The 22,064-nt window shown below is 65.2% G+C and overlaps 6 protein-coding genes across 6 annotated transcripts in view; 4 read left to right on the top strand and 2 right to left on the bottom strand.

Moving 5' to 3' along the window:
* The window catches only part of MNEG_3471 (hypothetical protein), a gene marked incomplete at both ends in the record, with an annotated part of 3,994 nt that extends 2,306 nt beyond the window's left edge, over positions 1–1,688 (top strand). Inside the window, 2 exons of the mRNA XM_014048056.1 lie at positions 14–263; positions 450–1,688. Of these exons, the coding sequence (XP_013903510.1) occupies positions 14–263; positions 450–1,688 (1,489 nt within the window). The remainder of the gene's footprint in view (positions 1–13; positions 264–449) is intronic.
* Positions 1,689–2,409: 721 nt separating this feature from the next.
* On the top strand, positions 2,410–6,827 carry MNEG_3470 (hypothetical protein; the record flags this gene model as incomplete). The annotated part of the gene is made up of 5 exons (XM_014048055.1): positions 2,410–2,432; positions 3,818–3,983; positions 4,322–4,654; positions 4,971–5,135; positions 6,255–6,827. 5 exons carry the CDS (start codon positions 2,410–2,412, stop codon positions 6,825–6,827), a joined length of 1,260 nt encoding a protein of 419 aa, XP_013903509.1.
* A 679-nt stretch (positions 6,828–7,506) lies between these two features.
* Positions 7,507–10,223, bottom strand: MNEG_3469 (RNA-binding protein NOB1; the record flags this gene model as incomplete). The annotated part of the gene is made up of 4 exons (XM_014048054.1): positions 7,507–7,770; positions 8,242–9,477; positions 9,669–9,799; positions 9,962–10,223. The coding sequence occupies 4 exons, from the start codon at positions 10,221–10,223 to the stop codon at positions 7,507–7,509; spliced, it is 1,893 nt and encodes a 630-aa protein (XP_013903508.1).
* A 173-nt stretch (positions 10,224–10,396) lies between these two features.
* On the top strand, positions 10,397–12,308 carry MNEG_3468 (hypothetical protein; the record flags this gene model as incomplete). The annotated part of the gene is made up of 5 exons (XM_014048053.1): positions 10,397–10,526; positions 10,669–10,850; positions 11,063–11,282; positions 11,568–11,767; positions 11,967–12,308. 5 exons carry the CDS (start codon positions 10,397–10,399, stop codon positions 12,306–12,308), a joined length of 1,074 nt encoding a protein of 357 aa, XP_013903507.1.
* Positions 12,309–12,539: 231 nt separating this feature from the next.
* Positions 12,540–14,379, bottom strand: MNEG_3467 (hypothetical protein; the record flags this gene model as incomplete). Its single annotated transcript, XM_014048052.1, has 5 exons — positions 12,540–12,825; positions 13,156–13,376; positions 13,589–13,726; positions 14,016–14,140; positions 14,349–14,379. 5 exons carry the CDS (start codon positions 14,377–14,379, stop codon positions 12,540–12,542), a joined length of 801 nt encoding a protein of 266 aa, XP_013903506.1.
* A 2,445-nt stretch (positions 14,380–16,824) lies between these two features.
* Positions 16,825–21,077, top strand: MNEG_3466 (hypothetical protein; the record flags this gene model as incomplete). Its single annotated transcript, XM_014048051.1, has 8 exons — positions 16,825–17,074; positions 17,255–17,802; positions 17,967–18,731; positions 19,384–19,536; positions 19,736–19,947; positions 20,263–20,431; positions 20,677–20,965; positions 21,070–21,077. 8 exons carry the CDS (start codon positions 16,825–16,827, stop codon positions 21,075–21,077), a joined length of 2,394 nt encoding a protein of 797 aa, XP_013903505.1.
* Positions 21,078–22,064: the final 987 nt, after the last annotated feature.

Genomic DNA, 22,064 nt, shown 5'->3' with positions numbered 1-22,064 from the left:
CGAGCCGCATCAGCGTCGCGCTGGCGGTGGGGCTGGCCGTCCCGCTGGGCGTGGCGGTGCTGGTGCTGACCGGGATCCTGGTGGTTATGACGCTCAAGAACCGGCGGCAGGCGAAGACGGGGGGCGACTCACCGACGGTGGCGGGCGTGGCGGCGACGAGCGGGGGCGGGGGCGGCGGTGTGGGTGGCGGCGGCGTGGGCGTAGGCGTGGGCGGGGGCGGCGTTGGCGTCAGCGCTGGCGGCAGCAGCGTCACCTCGTCCACGGTGAGTCGTCGAGTGCTGGCGCGCGGCTGCTGCCTCTGCCGCCAACTGCGCCTGCGGCTCGTGTGCGCCGCATGCAGCCTTGGGCCTGCGCCTCAGCGGTTCGGTCTGACGTGATGCATGGCAATCCCTCCAACACCTCCCTCCCCCCTCCCCGCCTCGCCCGCCCCTGCCCACCCAAACCAACAGCGGCGCCCGCGGTCCTCGGGGTCACACCCGGCGCGCAAGCGGCGCTACCTCGCGCCCGCGCTGCCCATATCCGCCCACGGCCCGCACCAAAACATTGAAGAGATGGCCGCAGCGAACCTGCGCGCGGCGGGCGGCGGCGCCGCAACGGCGGCGTCCGGCGCGGGCCCCAGCACCAGCAGCGGCCACGGCGGCGCGTCCACGTCTGCGCAGCCGCAGGGCTCCTCGGCGCTGCGAGACGCGTTCGAGTACGGATCCTCGGACAGCGATGACAGCGGGTCCGAGGCGGAGCTGCGGCCGCGGCTGCGGTCGCTGGGGGACTCGGTGACGTCAGCGGCGCGGTTCGAGCTGGAGGAGCACGGCAGCGGCAGTGGCGAGGGGTCAGAGGCAGGGGATGAGGCGGAGGAGGAGGCACCGGCCGCGGCCGACCGCGGCGTCGGCGTCGACGCGGGCGCATCGGCGGGCGCGGAGCCCCGGCCAGAGCGGCGGCGGCGGCGGGTGACCCCGGACGACGGGCGGCGCGTGTCGGCGGCGTCGCCGGCCGGCAGCCCCGCGGCGCGCTGGGGCAGTGGGCCGGGTGCGCTGACCAGCGAGGGTGACGATGACGGCCCCGGGCTCGTCAGCCGCCGCGGGGGCCTGCGGAGGGTCAGCACAAGCGGCAGCAGCGGCGGCGGCGCATCGTCGCACGCATGGCCGGGGCCGGTTGAGGCGCAGCCCGAGGAGAGCCTGCCCTCGGTCATCATGGGGGCTGCCAACCCGCCGCGCGTCGGCGGCCTGCAGTCGCCGTTCAGCCGGTATGGGTACGACGGGACGCAGGGCAGCGGCGCCGGCTGCAGCGGCGCCGGCGGCAGCGGCGGCAGCGGCGGCAGCGGCGGCAGCAGCAGCGCCGGCGCGGCGCCAGGGGGCGCGGAGGTGTGTGAGGGGGGGCGTGCTGTGGGGGTGACTGCCAGGATGAGCAGGCAGCCGACAATCGAGGTGGCGGTTGATGCCATTGTGCAGGGCGGAATGTTGGATGTGCCCGCGTCAAGCAGCTCGCAGGCCGAGGCCGGTGCAGACGGCAGCGGCGCGCGTGCCGGCGGTAGCGGCAGCGGCAGCGGCAGCGGTGAGGCCCAGGCTGATGGTGGTGCGCGGCGCAGTGCTGGGGCTGGCAGCAGCACTGGCAGCGGCGGGGGCCGCGGCCCGAGCGGCGTCCAAGGGGACGCCGCCCGCGAGAGCAGCACGCTGGCAGGGACAGGTCCGTAATTCGTTGATCGACACATGTTGTTCTTTGGTCGTACCAGATGCGCACACGCCGCCTGGGCGGCCTTTCAGGATCCCCCTATGCACTGCAATAGCGTTTGTTGCGCTGTACAGCGCTTTCCGGCTGGATGCAGCCGACATGCTCACCCACACAACAGGCTGCGCTTCTCACAATCCAAACGACACCTGCGCGGCCCCACTGCGGCGCGCCGCCGGCTTTTGATGCATGATCAACCTGCTTATAAACAATCAAGTAGCACGTGTAAATCTACCTTTGGGCGCGTATGTCGTTGCAATGAGGTTGAGCTGTACGAGGCAGCAGGCGAGGACGCAAAGGAGGCTCATGCGCGCTGTTTTAGGTGGCAAGATGAATGCATACTCCTGTTGTGTGTGTGTGTGTGGGTGTGCGTGTGTGTGTGTGTGTGTGTGTGTGTGTGGGTGTGGATGGGTGGGTGGGTGGTTGGGTGCGTGAGCGCGTGCGCCTGCGCATGTGAGCGAAATCAAGTCAATTGGGCGTGGATTGCCCCATGCGAACCCGGCACAAAGTGAGTCTGTGAAGTCGTAGTGGTCACCTGCTTTCCCGTGTATCTCTTGAAACTGAGATCTGCACTCAGGAGCCAAATCTGTGTGCAATCATCTGGCCGCATCACCCTTCCATCAGACGGCGAACATGCCTGCTGTATGCACTGGCTGCCCAGGTTTCCTTACAATGTAGCGTAGCATCATGGGCGCGTCCCATCTGTTCTGGTGCGTTTTGTGGCATGTGAGTTGCAAGCAGTTGCATGACCATACCCCTCCACCCATGCATTGTAATGGCAGAGAGTGCTTGTGTCACCCGCACCAGAGATGCAGCTGATGTGGAGTGGTGCACAACCTCGTCTTGGGCCCCAGGGCAGCTTTCAAGAGCAACTAGAGGACACAGCAAGAGCGTAAGCCCCGTCAAAGATGAAATTGAATTGACATACCTGGACATTTCGACGCGCCTGACCCAAAGCTTGTCCGATGCAAAATCGCGGCTTTCGCTCCAATCCGCGAACTGCTCCAGCCCTCATGCCTACAGCGTTCTTCAACACTCTGTAGTTGGAGACACAATTATTGTGCACGAGCCACTACCCGGCGTTTCGTGCACACTCACAGCGACAAGCACCGTTGGCGCCGCGTCCCCCCGCCAGGGACGGGTAACCGTGCCTCCACCATGGCGACCCCTTCCGCAAGCAGCCTCTGAACGCTCTCTCAACGCACTGATGCAGCAGCGAGCACTGATGCAGCAGCAGGCACGGCGCGGCGGCGGGGGCGCAGCACCACTGCAGCATCCGGCCCTGCACCTGCTGCGGCTGCTGCTGCTGCTGGCCTGTGGCGCGCTCTCGCCCCGCTGCGCTGCCGCCGCGACCCCCTGGTGGTCACGGCAGCTGCGCAGCCAGCAGAATGCTGCGGTGCATACGACCAGCATATTCAGCGGCACAGGACACGTCTCTGACTACCTTGGTCGCCTGATCATTGAGGGCCACGAGGCCAGGGCGACTGCGGGTTTAACAGGTGTGGCATGGCCGCAGCAGCAGCAGCAGCAGCACCAGCACCAGCACCAGCACCAGCACCAGCACCAGCACCAGCACCAGCAGCACCAGCAGCAGCAGCTGCACCAGCCGCAGCTGCAGCAGCTGCAGCAGCACCAACACCAGCAGCACCAGCTGCAGCAGCTGCAGAGTGTGCCCGCTCCACCAGATGCAGGTTTTATTCAACACGCGACGACGGCGCCCCGGATGGCGTCCCTAGAGCTGGGCCCGGCGCCGCGCCTCCTGTACCAATCCGTCGACGCCCGCACGGGCGCGGCGGAGGGGACCCTACCCGCCTGCGCTCGTGCGTTTCGGACGCCCGGCACTAAGGCGCGGACCCTCGCCATCATTCTCCTCAAGTGAGGGCCACGCCGGTGGTCCTTGACCTGCTGCGCATCAACCTGCTGCCCTTTGCAAGGCTAGGAGCGCCTCTGCGGGTTGGTCAGGGGCAGCCTCACCACGCGGGCTGCAGGCCCAGCCCCCGTCGCCTGGCGCCACACAAGCACTGCCGCCCTCAACAGTCCTGCGGCCCCCGCAACCCTGCCGCCCCTCCCTGGCGCATCAAAATCGTACCCCCAGGTGGCGCCGGGAGTACTACCCGCCCCGCGAGGCGTGCTGCCCCAACAATCCGGACCCCAGCTGCGACTGCACCTGGGGCGGCTACAAGTACGGCGAGCTGCCGCCGCCCTCTGCGTACGAGAACATCTTTGCGGATGAGTGCGACGGCTTCACTTCCATCAACAGGGTGCGCTGGGCCAACTTATTTTGTGCACAGACATTTGTGCACCCGACTTAGCGGAGCGGGGGGAAGCATCCCTTCCGGCAGATGGGTGCCTGAGGCTCGATGGATGCTTTGCGGTTTGGCCGGAGCAGCGGGGATGCGGTTTGCTGCTGAGCCCTCGCCAGTCGCGCTCTCTCAGCGTACCAAAGACGCGCCAAGGGCGCCCGTCGACCTCTGAAGCAGCACTCTGAGCCCTCTCCTCCCTGCCGCGCCGCCGCTCGTCACCCACCGCACCTGCGCCCCCTCCTCCGTCTGCCCACCTCCGCCCGACCCTCCCTCCCTGGCCTCCCCAATCAATCAAGGCGTATTACCGTATGAGTGGCGGCCAGATCACCTTTGAGTCCAACGCTACCAAGCCCGGCGGCCCCGACGGCAGCGGCGGCCGCGTCGACGTGTACGGCTGGGCCACCCTCAGCTCGATGCGCAACGACACCAACATCTGCGCTGACTGGTGCAGCGACGCGATGCTGCAGCTGGGAGTTGGGGAGGCGACGCACCAGCACGTGGTGTGCTTCCCGCTATACAAGCCCGACCAGCCCGCGGGGGCGCCCGCCGTGTGCGACAGCGCGTGCCCCAACGGTGGCGAGTGCGCCGCGTCATGCCCGGACGACCGCGCGTACCGCGGCCTGCCAGGGGTGAGGCGCCGCGGGAGGGGCTGCGCTGCCGGGCTGGGGCCGCTGTAGCAGGGGGGCGCGCCGCGTTGTTCGAGGTCTGGAAGCATGGCAGCGCTGGCCACCCCCTCAAGGGCCCGGCTGAAGGGGCGATTGGCTTGCGGGATGCGCAGTTTGATGCCGCGGCCAGCGCGGCTCAGACCGGCAGGAGGTAGACGGGTCTCTGAGCTCAGCATGGCTGCAGATTGTTACATACAACGCCCCGGCCCGGCGCTCATGGCCCCAATCACCCACCCGCCTGCCATCTTGGGCACCCCTCCGCCCCCACCTTTCCCGGCAGTGCGGCTGCGGCACCTGCTACTGGGCCTGGGGCGGGCAGTGGAGCTGCGGGCTGGCGTCGCAGCGGCGCCGCCATACGACGGGGTTTGCGGCGCCCGTGGGCACCGTGGGGCGTGGCGGGCCCATCACCATGGTGGAGGGCCACAAGGTGTACATAGCCCACGAGGTGGGCGGAGGGAAGTGAAAGTGCCTTTGTGTGCATTTGTGAGTGCATGTGTGTGTGTATATGTGCATGTGTGTTCGTGCGTGTGAGTACCTCTTTGTGTATACGCTGTGCACACGTATGTGTGAGTGCGTGCGCGCTGGTGTGATTTGCAAGGGGAGCTGGCCGTGTGGCAAAGTGCATGATTATAGGCCGATTGCGTGGAACGGCGTCGCTGGCTGCGGCGCAGGTACGCTAAGGACTGGCACTTGCATCTGACATCAGATTTTAGCAGCCGCTGCCCCTGCTGCTGCCACACGCATTTGGGCTCTGACCATGACGTTGTTGTTTACTTGTGTTGTGGGCAGCCCGTACACATGACAGGTGCTCGCCTGCCCAGCTGATCCGGCTGTGTTAGCGGCTGCTCTTGCTTTGATGAACCGTCTAATGACTCCGCCTTGATACGTCCACCACTCGTGATCCGCAGCTGGGCCACAACCTAGGCCTCACTCACACTGGGTCCCTTGTGTGTCGCGTCGACGGCGCGGGGGTCATCGACCGCCGCCCCACCTCGTGCCGACCTGACTGGTGCGACCGTGGACTGAGCGTTGGACATGAAAACGCCTTGAACATCGCCTCACATGCGTGTTTCCATACTCTGCTAGTACCCGAGCCAGCTAATACCACCCCAGCAGCACCTTAAGCTCATGGCCTCCTCTCCTGTTTGTGCTGCCCGCCGTCCAAGTTCACCCCTCACCTTGTGCCTCACTGCAAACTCAGGTATGGCGACGTGTCCAGCTATATGGGAGGTGTTTCGTCGCTCACTCTTCCCGCTTACTTCAGGGTCCAACAGGTAAATGCGCAAGAGCGCGCACGCGCGCATGTGTGTGTGTGTGTGTGTGTGTGTGTGTGAGAGAGAGAGAGAGTGAGAGAGCGAGGAATTTCTTAAATATACATGGCTGAGTGTGTCTGCATGAACGCATGTGTGTGCGCCGCGCGCGCGCGCGCGCGTGTGTTTGTGTGAACATCGCTGCAAGCATCTGGAGTGTGGAAAGCAAGAGCTGTTATATGAGCCCAACCTCTCCTCAATCATCTCAGGCAATGCCCTTCCATCCCTGCGCTGCCCCTTGCAAACCCCCTCAGGGCTGGCTCAGCCAGCACCTCATGCAGACGGTCCAGGCAAGGAACAAGCAGGCCACCTTTGTGCTGCGGGACACCAACGCGGCGCCGCCCCTTGGCCCGGACGGCAAGCCCGCGCGCCCCAAGGGGGACGTACTACTGGTCAGGATCGCCATTGATGCCGCGCTGCCAGCCGCCTACGCCTGCCCCTGCGGCAGCGGCGCCTGCGACGGCGCCGCCGGCTGCTTGCGGGACGACCAGTGCGCCGCGGGCCCGTGCTGCATCGACTCGGGCTGCGCGGACGGCGGGTTCCAGTTTTACTACGCAGAGTTCAGCCGCTTCCCGGTGGCGGGCGATTACGGCGGCCCAGACCTGTCCGGCGTCGCGATCCGCGCCGGCGGCGCCCTGCGCGACTGCGAATCGACGCGGCTCGTGCCGACACACACTGTCAACGGCGCGGCACAATACGCGTTGACCCAGCCGGACCCTGCGGGGAAGCTGCCCGGCAGCTGGTTCGAGGACACGGTGCGGCGGGTCATCGTGAGGCTCGACGGCATGGGGACTGACTGGGCGCAAATATCCGTGCTGCGGTATTAGCTAGCCGGCGGGAATTTATAGTTTGGGTGTAGGTAGCCCTGAATTTTTGCGGAAACTTGCATCTCTTGCATGGTGGTGCGGTACCCACTGGTGCTGCTCCTATTTTTGTTGACCCGGTGACGCTGATGGCACACCCTCGGCTCGTGATTGCACCCGGCAAACAGGATGTGCAGTTCCACTAGCCCGATCTAGCTCAGCAGCATGCACACATGTCAGGATTTACAAGCATGTACTTTCCCGGGTTGATTTGACGCGCACGCTGTTCGTGCAGCAGCTACCAGCAGGTTGGCACTTTCACGCACCAAATTCCCGCCTCAGCCCCCACCCCACCCGATATTTGCATCATCACTTGCACCGCCTCCCTCCTCAAGCCCATTGCTTAAGGAGACTACAGGTCTGCCTCCACCTGATCTGACTACTGTTGAGTGGTTGACACACACACACACACACACACCATTTCATCACTGTGCGTAGTTACAAACGCTGATGTAAACGCTGGAAAACCAGAACAAACAGCCGTCAATCACGTGCAATCCAAACCCGGCCTCAAACAGAACTCCTGCATCCAAACCCGGCCGCTGCATTGAACCAACATGGGCTAGGCAGGCCACGCAGCTGCACACAACACGCCGCGCTCGAGCCCCGACCGACCGCTGCCGCCGCCCGGCCGCCGCCCGCGTCACCTGCGCCTGTTGCTGCGCGACAGCTTCCTCTCATTGGGATTGTGCTTCCACGCCGGCTCCAGCACCCGCGCCAGGCCCCTGTGCTGTGCGAGCTGCGCCTGGCTGCGGCCCTCCCCAAACTCAGTGCCTTCCGGCGCGAAGGGGTCGGCGTCCTCAGCTGAGGGCGGCGGCTGCTTTTTCTGCGCCCTGCGGCCAAAGGCCTTGACCTTGAGCAGGAAGACGTCCTCGCGCAGGATGGGGTCCTTGCTGTTGCGGCCGCCCTGGGGCAAGGAGGGTGGCGCGCGCATGTGAGTGTGTGTGTGTCTGCCTGTGTGTCTGTGTCGTGTGTGTGTGCGTGTATGAGTGTGGGGGTGTCTAGGCGGATGACTGGTAGAAGGAGAGTGGCGGCGTGTTGGGGGGATTTTGCGAGCAGAGCTGCCCTTTGGTCAGCCGAGGTCAGAAGGCAGGGGGCTGGCTGCAGCCAAGTGGAGGAGGCGCGTTGTGGGGCCCCGCCTGGGCGCAGAGGTGCACAAGGGGGTTGCCCACTGGCGCCCGAGGCCTCGACGCCGAAAGGAGCGAGGCGCCCGGCCGCGCTGACCCCTTCTCGCCCACCACGCCCGCGTCCTCACCGCAGCCCCCCGCCCGCACTCGCATCCCCACTCCCTCCGGCGCTTCGCCGCCCCATGCTGCATCCTTGCCCCCCAGGCCCAACAGCTCGCGTACGCGCGCTTGCGCCCGTGCCACAAGCTCACCCGCGGCTTGGGCAGGGAGAACTTTGTGCCGCGCAGGATGTGGCGCTTGCGGACGCCAAAGTACTCCGCGCCGTCCGGCCCCACCGCCACCTCCACGCGGTCCAGGCTCATGTTGCCGCACTTCGGGCAGAACAGCCGCCCCGCCTCGCGCGTCACGAAGAAGCACGCGCTGCAGCGCAGCGCCCAGCGGCTCAGGCGTGAGACCACGCGGCCGTCGCGCGACAGCAGGCGCAGGCCCATCTGCAGCAGCACGTTCTGCATAGCAAAGTCCGCCGTCATCACGCCCACGCTGCTCGCGCCGCCGCCGCCGCCGCCGCCCGATGCGGCGCCGGCCTCCCACGCGCCACTCGTCTCAAGCACGTCCTCCTGCCCTGCATCCTCCAATCCCTCGTCCCCGCTGCCGTCGCCGCTGCCGCCCGCCTCGGCGCCCCCTTCACGCTCCTCCTCCATACCCTCCTCTGCCGCCCCCAACCCGCCTGCCTCGTCGCCGTCCTCCTCGCCCCCCTCCTCCTCCTCGTCCTCATCCTCTTCCCCCTCCTCGCCCTCTGCATAGACACCCGCCGGGCCAAACAGCTGCTGCGGCTCTCGCTGGCCCTCGTCATCCTCATCGTCCTCCTCCCGCGCCTCCACACCATCGCCCTCCCCCTGCGAGGCGGCGGCCCGCGCGCCGTCTGCCGCCGCGCCCGCCTCCCCGCGCCGCTGCTGCATCAGGCGCGAGTGCTCGTCCCACTCCGCCTCAAACTCCGCCTGCCGCTGCTGCCGCCGGTACTCCTTGCGCTTCTTCCGCCGCTGGGCGCCGTGGCTCTTGGCGGCGACCTCCCAGCCGTCGTCGCCGCCGCCCACCTGGGCCTCATCGTCAGAGGAGGACTCCTCCATAGCTGCCTGCTGCTGCTGCTGCTGCTCTTGCTGCTGCTGCTGCTCTTGCTGCTGCTCGGGTCCCTGCTGCCCAGTGCCCGGCTCCGCTTGCCCCGCTGGGGCCCCCGCACCGCCACCGGCGCCTCCCGTCGCTGCAGATGGCAAGCCGTCGGCGAGCAGGCCGACGGCGCCGCCTGGCGCGGAGCCGTCCAGGTGGAGCTGCTGCACGTGCGCGGCGATGCGGCTGCCCGCGGCGGCGGCGGCCGCGGCCGCGTCGTCGTCGTTGGCGTCGTCCACCACCTTCCACTCCTCTGGGTTGGCGACGCGCCCCCAGCCGGGCAGCGCGCGGCCGGCGGCGCGGTGGCGGGTGCGCAGGACGGGCTGTGGAGGGGATGCGGGGCCGAGAAAGGGGCGCGGGGCTTGTAAGTCACGGCGCTGACGTCTTTGGGTGCAAGTGCATCGCGGCGCGGCTCGTGCTGGCGGTGCGGAGGGCACAGAGGCAGACTCGTCTGGCCGTAGGCGGGCGGCGTTGCAATCGTTAGGCCGGCAGCGTCTCTGTGGGGCGCGCTCACCTGTGCCGGGTGCTGCTTGAGGTGGCCCGATCCGTGCGCCGAGACCTCCAGGGTGTGCGCCAGCGCTAGCAGCTTCAGGTCAACGGTCGACAGCGCGTGGATGTCGCCAGTCTCGCGCGCGAAGTGAGTCACTGCGGGCGGGCAGTGTGTTTGCATATAAGGGGTTGATGACGCATCCAGCCACAAAGAGCGGCTGCGTCGCGCGTAGGCGGCGTGCGGGGGCGGCAAGGGCGGCGGCGGCTGCAAGCGGCCGGTGCATCAACAACCGGCTCGCGACCCTGGGAGCGGCGCACCTGCTTTCAATGACTCCTCTGATGGCTCTGAAACCTCTAGTTTGATTGCCAGGCTTGCCAGGAACTGGCGCGACTGCTTGTCCCGCACCTCGTCGAGCACATCCTGCAGGGTGACAGCCTTATCTGCGATACCTTCGAGCCTTATGCCATTTATGACGGCGTTTGCGTCCACCACCACGATCTTGAGCCCCTCGGAGCTCGTCAGCTGCGCCGAGCCCGACGCAGAGGGCGCGGCCGCCTGCTTTACGATCGAGGCCCACATGGTGTCATGATTGTGGCAGGCGCCACGCGGTGTGGTCGGTATCACCGCAGACACACCCAGACAAACTGCCTCTTCTGCTGCTGTGCACTCTTCTTCATTCGTGTTTGAATGCTATTCTTCACGAGTATGTAGAAATTTCATTCACCTCACATATGCTCGGGCCCAAGCTTATCATGGGGGGCACAACATCCCGCCCCGCCGCAACCTCGCCAGTCCTTGCCCCAGCCGTGGCGCCCGCCCCGCAGCCTGTCACCACCGCCGCGGCTGCTGCGACTGCTTCCAGAGTGACCGCCACACCCTATGGTACGCACAGGCGAGCGCACGTCCTGGCCTGCCGTGCTGCACGGAGATCCGCAGACGGCAGACCACAGCAACGCATCGACAGCGGCCGCAGCGGCGCCGCCACCTCTTCACTCCCGCACCGGCCCACCACGCGCCCCCGCAGGCAGCCCGCCGCCGCCCGTCCTGCACCTCGAGCTCACAACCGCCGCACCAGGGCAGCTGCGCGGCGGCGGGCGCGTCGTCATTGTAGGCGACGTGCACGGCTGCAGCGACGAGCTCACGGCGCTGCTGGCCAAGCTGGGGTTCATTGCTGGCCTCGACAACCTGCTGCTAGTGGGGGACCTGGTCGGCAAGGGCCCGGAACCCATGCAGGCAAGAGGCACGTGCGGCGCCACCCCTCACCCTGCCGATTTCCGAGGCGCCGCCGCTCACGCACGGAGACCGCAGCCGCAACACGGCGCCTGCGCGCCCCGTGCGTCAAAGCAGTCGGGCGAGCTGCGTGGCCCCCTCTCACCGGCTGCCGCGCGACCGCTCGTCCTGAATGTCCACACCTGCAGGTCATCCGCACCGCGCGGGAGCTCGGCGCCTGGGCGGCGCGGGGCAACCACGACGACGCTGCGCTGGCCGCGCACAGGGAGATAGCAGCCGGCAGGGACGTGCCGGGGAAGCACAAGTGGGCGGCAGGGCTGAGTGAAGACCGAGAGGCCCTGGACTACCTGACAAGATTGCCGTTCTCTATCAGCCTGCCGCAGCTAGGGTTGCTTGTGGTGCACGCGGGTGAGGGGCCCAGCAGGGCTGCGCGTTGCGAGCAGGGGATAAGCCTCACCAACAAAGGGGGCGGGGTCACTCGCCTTACACGGGTAGTGCGCGGGTGTGGGACCAACCGGCGCGTGCATTTGCCGTGCAGGTGTGGGGCAGTGGAACTGTGATGGTTGCATATTGTATTGAGGTCTTCAGCCGCGGGCCGCGACCCTACTGCTGCGACACAACCCACTGTCCCGCTGGAGGTGTCTGATGTCATTGCCGCCGCATTGCTTGGCACTTGCCATCACGTCACCCCAGGAGTGATCCCTGGTGTCAATCTGGCCAGCCAGGACTTGGCAGTGCTCTACAAGATGAGGGATCTGACGCGGCTGGCCAACGACGCGTCCTGGGAGTGGCTAGAAAAAGGCGTCAAAGGCGGCGGCTCGGCGGCGTGGGCCAAGTGTTGGGACGGGCCACAGCACGTGGTTTTTGGGCACGACGCGAAGCGGGGGCTGCAGGTGCGGCTGTCGATGCGTTGTGGCGGCATAGGCGGCAAATAATTTCCTGATAGTCACGGATCTGACACACTGCCCAGATGGCCCCTTGTGAAAGAGATCTATGCTAGATATTCATTTGTGACAGCTGCACCTCCTACATGACCCTACCAACCCGCACGCGCGTGCTGCCTTGCCTTGCTCGCTGCTTCCACCCCTTCAGCGCGAGCGCGCCGCCACGGGCCTCGACACTGGCTGCGTTTACGGCAACTCCCTGACCGCCTGCGTGCTGCCGCCGCCGGACGGCCTGGCGTCGTCCGAGGCTCTGCGTGCGAAGTTGTCGGCGCGGAGGCCGCCCAGACTGCAAGACTTGGGGGCGGAACTGGTCAGCGTGCCGGCGGCGCGTGTGTATGCCAAGAAGGACGATGACGGCAGCGGCGGCAAGGCAAGCAAAGAGGGTGGGAAGGAGAAGGGGAAGGAGGGCAAGGATGACAAGGAGGGCAAACATAGAAAGGAGGGGGAGGCGGGCAAGGGCAAGGGAAAACAGAAAGGCAAAAGCAAATAGGGGTGTGATGGTGAAGGCAGTGCGGCGTGAGTGGCTGGCCATGGCTTGTGGTACCTGAGTATGCTTTTGACTGTCTGCATGGCACCCTTCACACAATGGCCCTTCGCCAGTAGCCAATAGTTGCTGGCTGGCGATTGGACCTGTTCAAAAAGCTTGTGTTGTGTTTTTGTTTGAAGATTACCGACTAGATTTAATAACCTTATAGCAGGGCGTGTTCGACAGCGGTCCCTGTCAAGCCTTTGCCACGAAAGCCACCACCGCCGCCGTCAACAGCCCAAATGCCACAATCCCCAGAACATACGGGTTTGTAGGGTCTGGCGGCGCGCCCTCGGGCCGCCGCGGCAGCAGCTCGCTCTCGGGGTAGACCCAGCGTGTCCAGCTCCAGACCGCTGATGTCACTATGACGGCCAGCAGCATGTCGATGCTGTAATGCATGTGCTCCAAGAAGTCCCGGATGGACGTCTGGATCAGGGCGACCCAGACCAGGGCCAGCATCCATGGGTGGCCAGGGTAGTAGCTGCGCAGGATGCAGGGCGCTATGGTCCAGAACGCACCATGACCACTGCGCGTGCATTGGGGTTGGCGGTCGGTGGCCAGTCAGCAGTTGCGGGGGTTGAGGCAATGGCAGACAACAAGCGAGTTCGTGAGCAGCGCAGCAGTCAGACTGTGGCTGACGACAAGTCCAGGGTGAGTTTGTGCGGCTGTTCTTTTTGATTCACCCCTTTTGCATGTCTCATGCGCCAGGGTGCCCAGCTTGCTCCTCTGAGCCGGCCCACCATTGGCGACGTTGGATTTTTACCCGCAGGAGCGCTCCCCCACGCCCGCATCATTGCTCAGGGCTTCTCACCTGAAGATTAGGTCGTTGCAGCCGCCCATGCCGCGCAGCGTCGTGAACCCGATCCTCAGCATCTCCCACGCGCTGTCAGGCGGCGGCGGGAATCGGCGCTTGTAGCAGCCGGGCCGCGGGCTGGGCAGGATGGTGGTCATGAAGCACGCGACGCGCAGGAGGCGGCCGAAGCAGATCGCCACGGAAAAGCGCGACATCATGGCAAAGCCAGAGTATGGGGTCTGGGGGTTCAAGCGGGTGGGAGGAATGATGCACATCGGGAACTTTATCGTTGCGCAGAAAAATGGGAGTGCAAGTCGCAGTTTGCACTGATTGAAACCTTGCAATGCGGCCGCATTGCAAGGTTTCAAGGCTCAGTGCCAGGCAGATAACTATCGTGTGCACTGCTGAACTGGTCAAGTGCGCTCATTCACCCCCGTCCGCCGTGACGCACCTGGTCCCACGCCGCCGAGAAGGCCAGCATGAGGCAGGTGGCCAGGAACTCCTTGGTGTGCACCCAGTCGCTGTACAGCGCCCAGTGCAGCAGGCGGCCCCTGCCCGCCAGCCCCCTGAACACAATCTCCGCGTTGTCCTGCAGGGCAGCGACAGGGGGATCCTCGTACTTTCGTAGGTCCACCGCTGAGACGATCCTGTTGGGACAGGGTTGGGGGGGGTGGCTTGGGGTGCACATTTGTGCCAGGGAATGGGCGTGTGTGCCGGTGCATGGACGTGAGCGCGTGGGTATGGGGTCTCCGATGCGTTTGCATGCGTGCACAGGCTTGCATGTGTACAGGCGCATGTGCGCCCGCGTGCATGCGCGCGCGCGTGTGTGGGTGAGAGTGTGTGTGTGCGCGTGCGTGCACGTACGTTTCTCACCAGACCATGCAATTCTCAAACAGCAGCTCTACAATCATGAGGAGGAAGCAGGCCAGGAAGCGCAGGGCGTAGCGGTTCTCATCGCTCCACCGCCGAAAGGTCAGCACCTTGTACGCCAGCGTCCCCAGGCCTGCGCAGGGACGGAGCAGCCAGGAGGACGCAGAGGGGAGGTGCGGTGGGGTTGGTGGCGGATGTTGGGAGTGGAGAGAGCGGGCGGGCAGGGAGGATGGTGTATGTCTTTCAATACGCGTGGGCTTTCCCTGGTGCGGTGTGCAAAGGGTGCATATTGTTGTTAAATGCATGCGCAGCATGCCGGTGCAAGACTGCTCTGCACGTACCGGCACAAGCAGGCCCATGCAGGCGCAGCATGCTGCTGCAAGAGCGCTCTCGACATGCGGACACGACATGCTGCTTTGGCTACAGTGCCCAGGGTGCTGCATCTCCTCGCCCCCCACCCCACCGCTTTCCCTGTCACCAGCAGCAGTGGCCACACGCCAGATGAAGGTTGGGATGAGGCTTGAGTGCCTCAAGACCGGCCAGCCGGCAAACACAAAGGCAACGGCCCACGCCAGGCCTGGCCGACATCGTGACAACGCCTCTGCTCGCCAGGCCTCGCTGCATGCACTGATGCTACCTGCGCCGCCAGCTGGGCCCCGCTTGCTGGGCCTGGGTGCAGTGCAGTGCAGAGGGGGGGGGGCACGTGAATGCCACAGGCGATGGTGCATATCAACATTGCAGCGCCCATGTGTCCGTCATCATGCATAATCAATTCTCGGCATGTGCCCATCGTTGCTCACATGAGCGCCTCTTCATCAGCTGGCGGTGTCGACGTTGCCGCCCGCCTCGGCTGCATCTCACGGCTCACGCCAGAGGGCGCCGCCTTGCGCCGCATGTACTCCAGCAGCTGCGGCAGCGGCCCCTGCATCCGGCGGCTGCCTGGCGGCCTCGGCTCCTGCCACGTGGCTGCGAACTGCCAGGGCGATGGCTTTGCCGCGCAGCAGTGCGCACTGGCTCTCTACGTCACCCGATGTGTGAAGTTCAGCAACCGCCGATCGGGACGTGCGTGTGGGGAAGACTCATGTGATTGGAAACCTGATATTTGAACAGGCGAGTGTAGCTCGCTGTGCCTTTGGATGCAAAAGTGATTGCAGCGAGACGGCGTGGACTGAAACAGCTGATGGATGTGTGGAAGGTTTCAGTCAGGTTTACTTACAAACGGCCCGTGGTGCGGAGCCACGAGGCTGCATTCTACTTTGAAATGATTCCGTGATCTGGGTGTCATGCATCAGCAGCACACCCCTGTAGGATGCATATCAACGTATATCAAACATTTCAGAAAGCAATTGGTGACTGACTTGCCCAGATCTTCACGCGTGAGCATGCCTGCGCGCAACGGGAGGCGTCGCCTACGCTCCGCACAGCGGAGCTGCAGCTCAGGAGCTCAGCCTCGTGGGGGCGAATAAACAGCCAACTTCGCGCAGCGGCGGCAGGGTCCCAAGGCAAATGGGGCTGCTCAGCAGGAGGACGAAGCATGCGGAGGAGCCCAGTAACGACAGCAGGATTAGCCGCAGCTCTGAGCGCACCAAGGGCACCCCCGCCCTGTCACGCGCGGCAGTGCTTGCTGGCCTGCTGTTGGCACTCTGCATCGTGGCGGCCAGGTTTGTTTTGATTGCAGGGGCGCATGTACAAGCTTGAAGACATAAGGCCCCGAGTGACCTGCAATCCAACCCTGACAGGCACCCGATCAATTTGTCTGCACCCACCTGATAATGTGCCGCTTCCTCGGCCTTACGCACGCCCTGGGAGCACATCACCACATCAACAACCCCCTTCACCATCACAGAACTGTCAGCATCTCAAGCCAGAAAGGTGACAAATCTGTTGCCTCTACAGCTCAGATGCAAACGGTGGGTGGTGGCGGCCAGCGCTCTTGTTGGTGGCAGCCAGCAGACACTCGCACCAAAGTCGGTCACTTTGGTAACGATCACTTTAGTGAGGTTCCTAACCTGGCGGGCTTCGCCAGCTCCAAGGTATTGCGCCGCCCCGCCTCAACCTTGTGAGCAGGCAGCGGACGAGAGCGGTCGCGTCGCGGCGGCTGCAGAGCGTGGCGTCCGGCCAGCTGGTGCGCCGCCCGCTCGCTGACGCCTGGTGTGTGCTGCGGCTGGGGCTGCAACATCCCAACAGACAGTGCCATGAACCACGCACTACCTTTCAAGAAGATTCCTGCTTGCCTTGTGCACTACAAGGATACAGCCGCATAGCCACCATTCGCAACTGCCTGCCCCTCACGTGTCTCCTCTGACGCATGTAACGCCAGGCGGTGGTGTCCTGTTCAGCTGGGGCCTGGACGCCGCGTGGCGCCTGGGGCGTCTGGGCGGCGATACCCACCTGCCCAGGCCAGCCCTGGAGCACCTGCATGTCAGTGCAGTGGCCGCCAGCCGCCACTCCCTCTTCGCGCTGTCTGACGGGAGCGTCTGGTCGATGGGGCACAACGACAGCCGGGGCGGCGGCGGCCACGGCAGCGCTGCCATTGAGGGCTCGGGCCAGCTGGGCAGAAGGGGGAGCCAGAGGCCGGGCCTGGTGTTGGGGCCACTGCAGGTGTGTGGGTGCGCAGAAGAGCTTGCAGGCGAGCATGCATGCTGTTCAGGGGCCTGTCTCCACAGCCATGACAGTCAGGCTTCCAGGTCTGCCTGGGGACCCATAATGCGTCCAGCAGCTTGCAATTGCAGAAGTGCTGTCGCACTGCCGCCACCTGGCTGAGTTGTCCAGATTGTGTCAGATGCAGACAGACCGACCGCCCTGACCGGGCACTCAATGGCGCTGCATCGGGCACGCGCGCAGGGCAAGGCCGTCGTCGGCGTAGCTGCCGGGCGCTACCATTCGGTCGCGCTGACCTCGGACGGCCGCGTGTACTCCTGGGGCCTCAACGACTGGGGCCAGCTGGGGCGACGCGCTGAGCTGGCGGCGGATGCAGGGGACGCCGGGAGCGGCGGCGCGGGCGGCGGCTGCACGCAAGGCGCGAGCTGCAGGTCTGGGCTGCCGGGCCTGGTGGAGCTGCCGGAAGGTGCGTGGCGGCACTGGCGGTGGCAGTGGGAACACGGCTGTGGCCATGAGCCGCGCTTGAGTGCTTGAGTGCCTCCAGCGGACCAAGCATCCTCAGCATGCTCTCGAGCCGCGTCAAGTCCGCTCGCCGCGTCAACAACTACATCTAGCGCGCGGCCCGTCCTGGACCGGCGCCGTGCAGGGGTGCGCATTGTCGCCGTCTCCGCCGGCCGTTACAGCACCCAGGCTGTCGCCTCAGACGGCGCCCTCTGGGTCTGGGGCCTGGACGGCTGCGCGGCAGCTTCTGGCCAGCCGCCCCCCCGCGACCGCGCCGCTGCCCCCAGGGGCGTCGGCGGCACGCTCGCCGGGCACGCGGTGGCGGCCGTCTCGACGGGCTACGTGTTTTGGGCCGCGGTGACGAGGGAGGGGCGCGTGTTCACGTGCGCCACGGGGGACGACGGTTACGCAGGCACCCTGCCAGACCGCCGCGCGCCCAACGCGGCGGGCGAGCTCGGGCGCGGAGGGGAGCCGCACGCGCCTGGCGAGGTGGACGGCATCCACGGGCGCGCAGTGGCAGTCGCGGCGGGGCGCGAGCATGCGCTCGTGGCGACAGACCGCGGAGAGGTTTACAGCTGGGGCGGCGGCGGGCGTGCGGGCGGCGCGGCCGGGCGCGGCGGGCGGCACGACGTGCCGGGACTGGTCAGGGGGGAGCTGGCGGGCCGGCCCGTGCAGCTGGTGGCTGCGGGGGAGGTGCGCGGCAGATGTGCTGGTATGCGCTTGCAGGGCAAACGAGGACGCCTTCTGCCGTGCTGCTTGGGCGGGACAGGGGCTCCGAGGGATGTGTGCGCGCTGAGCGCCTGCCCCGCAAACACGTCGTCACACGCCGCTGATTGCTGCCTCGCGCGCACGCGCAGTACCACTCCTTGGCGGCGACCGCGGACGCCGTTTTCGGCTTCGGCTCCAATGCATACGCCGCCACCGGCGCCGCCGCGCCGGGCGACGCGCCGGATGCGATCTCAGAGCCAAGACGTGTCCTCGGGGAGCTTGGCAGCGGCGGTTGGCAGATCCTTGCCCTGTCAGCAGGATACCAGCACTCGCTCGCGATCGCGGCCGGGCCAGCGGGGTGGATGCCGCGGCCTGACGGCACAGGGGCCGCAGCGGCAGCCGAGGGAGCAGGTGGCGACGCCAGCATTGGCGACGGGTTGGGCGTACCAGGGGTCGAGGTAGTCTTGAGCAGCACCAGCAACATGGCAAATGTGGCGCCGGCTGCCGGCCTGCTGCAGCACCAGGGGCTTGAGCATCAGGAGAGGCTTGAGCAGCAGCAGCAGCAGGTCAAGGAGAAGTCATTGACAACCGGCGGCAGCACAGCTGCATTACCAGCAGGAGCAGCAGCAGCAACAGAAGCAGCAGCAAAGGCGTCGGCAGTGGCAGCGATCGCTGCAGCGGCAGCCTCTACCACGCCTTCGACCCAGCCCTCTGCGATCGAGACCGCCGCCACCTCCTACCTTGCAGCCCAGGCCAGGCCTCCCCTGAACACTGCAGCATCCTATTGGTCGAGCTGGAAGCCAGGCCCAAGGTATGAGAGTGTACGGCAGCTGTCGCCGGACGTTTTCAAACTGCTGCCGCGAGAGTTCAACCCAGACTACCGGAATCCTTGCTGGGGTTCGGGGCCGGATCTGGTGTGCATCCCATACTTCCACATCATTGGTGCGTGGGCAAGTGGTGGGATGCAGGCGGCACTTACTGGTTGTGAGGCGGATGGGAAGAGTGTGACGCGTTATGCCTTTTGATAGGGGCAGCAGCAATCAGGCAATGCATTCCAATGCTTGTAGAGTGACATTGTTGCTGAGTTGTAAGGAGTCCTTCTTCAGTGCTACCAACGCGCTGCCCTAGGACCTTCCTATCGCCCCATGCCCTGCTCGCCTGAGATACAGCCGTGCAACGCCACAAGCGCCCACCCGCTCCTTGTCCCACCCGGGTGTGCCTGTTCGCCTTTTACCCCGGGGCCCACTCTTCCAGGTGTAAGCAAGTGTGGCACTACAGACCTTTACTCACGCCTTACAATGCACCAAGGGGTCCTGGCCGCACGCAACAAGGCAGGTTTCCAGGGGGAGCGCTGGGGCGCAAGTTGTGGGGTACAAAGACACACTGCTGCACATGTCAAGAATAACTGCAGCAGGGAGTTGCTGATTTCTTGAGTGCCCGCTGAGTGTTTAGGTTCACACCAATGCAGTGGTACGTTGCATGAACATCAAACCGCCAAAAGCCATCAATCCTCTAGCGAATCATGCCGAGATTGAAGCCGTATGCACATGCCCTTGCGCACCGCAGGGGCCCCACTTCTGGGACGAGTGCCCGTACCCACCAGCAGGCCCCTGCGGCGTCGGCGGAAAAGGCGACTTTGATTCCTATGTCAAGCTCTTCTCCATCGCGTCTGACATCATCAGGAGCCGGCCTGATGCAGTCACCGGCGAGGCACGCATTGTTGCGACTCCACGCCTTGCAGCTTGCTTCTACGGGGCTCACATTTTCGTGGTGTCTGTTTGACAGCCCTCATGGCTTCCTGCCTGGGGTGCGGACGGCCCTTCATCGCTCCCCTCTCCCTGCTTGATGGACGCCTCCCAAACCCTGACACCCGCCCCCTGATCGACCTCTGCCACTTTCCAAACCGCAACCGCCCCAGGCGTCCTCCAACACGTATACCAGCGCCAACGGCGTCTACGCTCGCGGGCCGGCAGGTTCGCGCCCAGACGGCCTGGAGGTGACCATGCCGCTGCTGCTGCGGGAGGCAGCCCCCTACCTGCGGCTCATCCTGATCCTGAGGGACCCCGGGGAGAGGCTGTACAGCGCCTACAACTACTACCGGCAAGTGCTTGGCAGTGTGTGTGTGTGTGTGTGAGTGTGTGTGTGTGTATGTGCGTGTGTTGGGTGTGTGTGGGCCTGTTTGGTGTTGGGTGCTCTGTAGCATGCGCGCATGCGAGCGTACCATGCTTGTGCGTGCGTGTGTATGTACCTGTTGGGTGTGCGGCACCACTGCAGAGTATCAGGGGCTGGGCAATCTTGCGATGCCTGCGTATGCAGGCGCCTGGATGTTTGAACAGGCAGCTCTGACGAGCGCTGCAGCGCCGCACATGTGAACGGAGGCCCCCTCCTCTACGCCCACGTCACTGGCGTGATCGTCTTTGATGGCTTCCGCATCGCCTGATCCAGGTGGTGGCAGAAGGACCTGGCCCCCGCCAGCCCCCAGGACTTCCACAATCAGACAGTCCGGGACATTGCCGCCTGGCACGCCTGCGTGGGGGCGCGTGGGAAGCAGTCGTGCGTGCGGGGTTACCAGCCGCAGCAGCTCGTCAAGGGCATGTACGGGGAGTTCTTGAAGGTGAGCGCTTGTGGGAGGGCGGGGCTGGTGAAATCGCGATGCTGGAGCCCAGTGCTTGGCTTGGTTTGTGTTGCTCGCAACACTGCTTGCCATGCCCAACTGCCCACCTCGTTTCCTCCCCCTGCCATACATCCTGCGCAGCATTCGTCATCCAGCATTGGTTTTTAGCAGCATCCCGGCAACCCAAGGATGCAACTGCAACACACACGCCTTTTGCCTGTAATGCTGTGCTCACGCCCTGCCAGGACTGGCTGGACCACTGGCCGCGCGAGCAGCTGCTGATGATTCGGTACGAGGACTACACATTCGCCCTGGAGGCACACCTGCGGGCGGCGCTGGCGTTTCTTGGGGTGGCCGACCCTGACAGCAGCAGTGCGCTGGCCGCCATGCTGGCGGCGCCCGTCCGCAACAAGTCTGGGGGCAAGCGGGCGCCTATGCTGCCGGAGACGCGGCGGCTGCTGCGGGGGTTTTACGCGCCGTACAACGCGCGGCTGGCAGCGGCGTTGGGGGACGACAGGTGGCTGTGGCAGCCAGGTGAGCGCAAGGGCCGACATCAACGGCGGCGCGGGGAGCGGTAGTGTGGCTAGAGGGCGCACGCATCCTGGAATGACCGTGGAATGACCAACTCCTCCATTCAGATGCATGACTTTCATCGTGAGAGGGCCCATGTACAGCCAATTGATTTTCAATGTGACAGTTGTTGACCATGTTGGGGTGGCATGGGCGTTGACGGGGTTATCATCCACAAAGCCCTGGCCATGACACGTGGCGTTTCCTTACGTGATTTTGCAAACCGTTTGTATAGTAGATGTCTCTGCAGATGTCTGGTGTAATGGGATTGCTGTGCGGCATGATGTACTACAATGACTGGCCTGATCCACGATATCAAGTTCACGTGACAGGCAACTGCAAACTAGTCCCAGAGCTATTGTTTTGCGACAAAGTTGTGCGGCGCCTTGAGGGTGCTTCAGCAGCGCCCCCCCCCCCCCGCTCTGCCGTGCCTTGCGTCTCACCCGCTCTGCTTGATGGGCGCGATGCTTTCATGCACACCGTGGATCGCCAGCATGCCGATTCGCATGCTGTTCCAGCGAACGCCAGAAAAGGCGCCCACCCCAGCAGCCCCAATGCCAACAAGCTCATGCCTGCGCGCGCGGTGCGCCGGCCATCCGGGACGCTGCCAGCGTGCCTGCCGCTGAGCTCAGGACGGGTCAGGGTAGGAACGCTGCAGTGCCTTGGGAGTGCATCCGCATCGTAGGAAAAGCGTTCACCCCACGCCGACAGCCCGACCACCGCCAAGCTCGCGCCTGCGCGCCGTGAGTGCCGGCCATCCGGGAAGCTGCCATTGTGCGAGCCGCTGAGCCGAGGACGGGAAAGTGCAGGATTGTTGCAGCGTCCCACGCTCGCCTGCTTGTGGAGCCGTCCAGCAGGCTCATGGGATCAGACAACTTGTGGAGAGGCAGGCAGCCCCTTGCAGCGCGTGTATGTCGTCAGCGATGGCGTCCGCCAGTGAAGCCTGCCAGGACATTTGCCTGGCGGCCGCCTGTTGGCGTCACCGCAGGCAGGGGTCGCGCAGCAGGGGGCCACGGCCGCTGCAAGACTGGCGCGTTGGCTCTGCTGACGATGCGCGAGCATT

The sequence above is a fragment of the Monoraphidium neglectum genome (assembly GCF_000611645.1).
Source record: "Monoraphidium neglectum strain SAG 48.87 unplaced genomic scaffold scaffold00437, whole genome shotgun sequence".
Classification (NCBI taxonomy): Eukaryota; Viridiplantae; Chlorophyta; class Chlorophyceae; order Sphaeropleales; family Selenastraceae; genus Monoraphidium; species Monoraphidium neglectum.
This window is presented reverse-complemented; position numbering and strand designations above follow the sequence as displayed.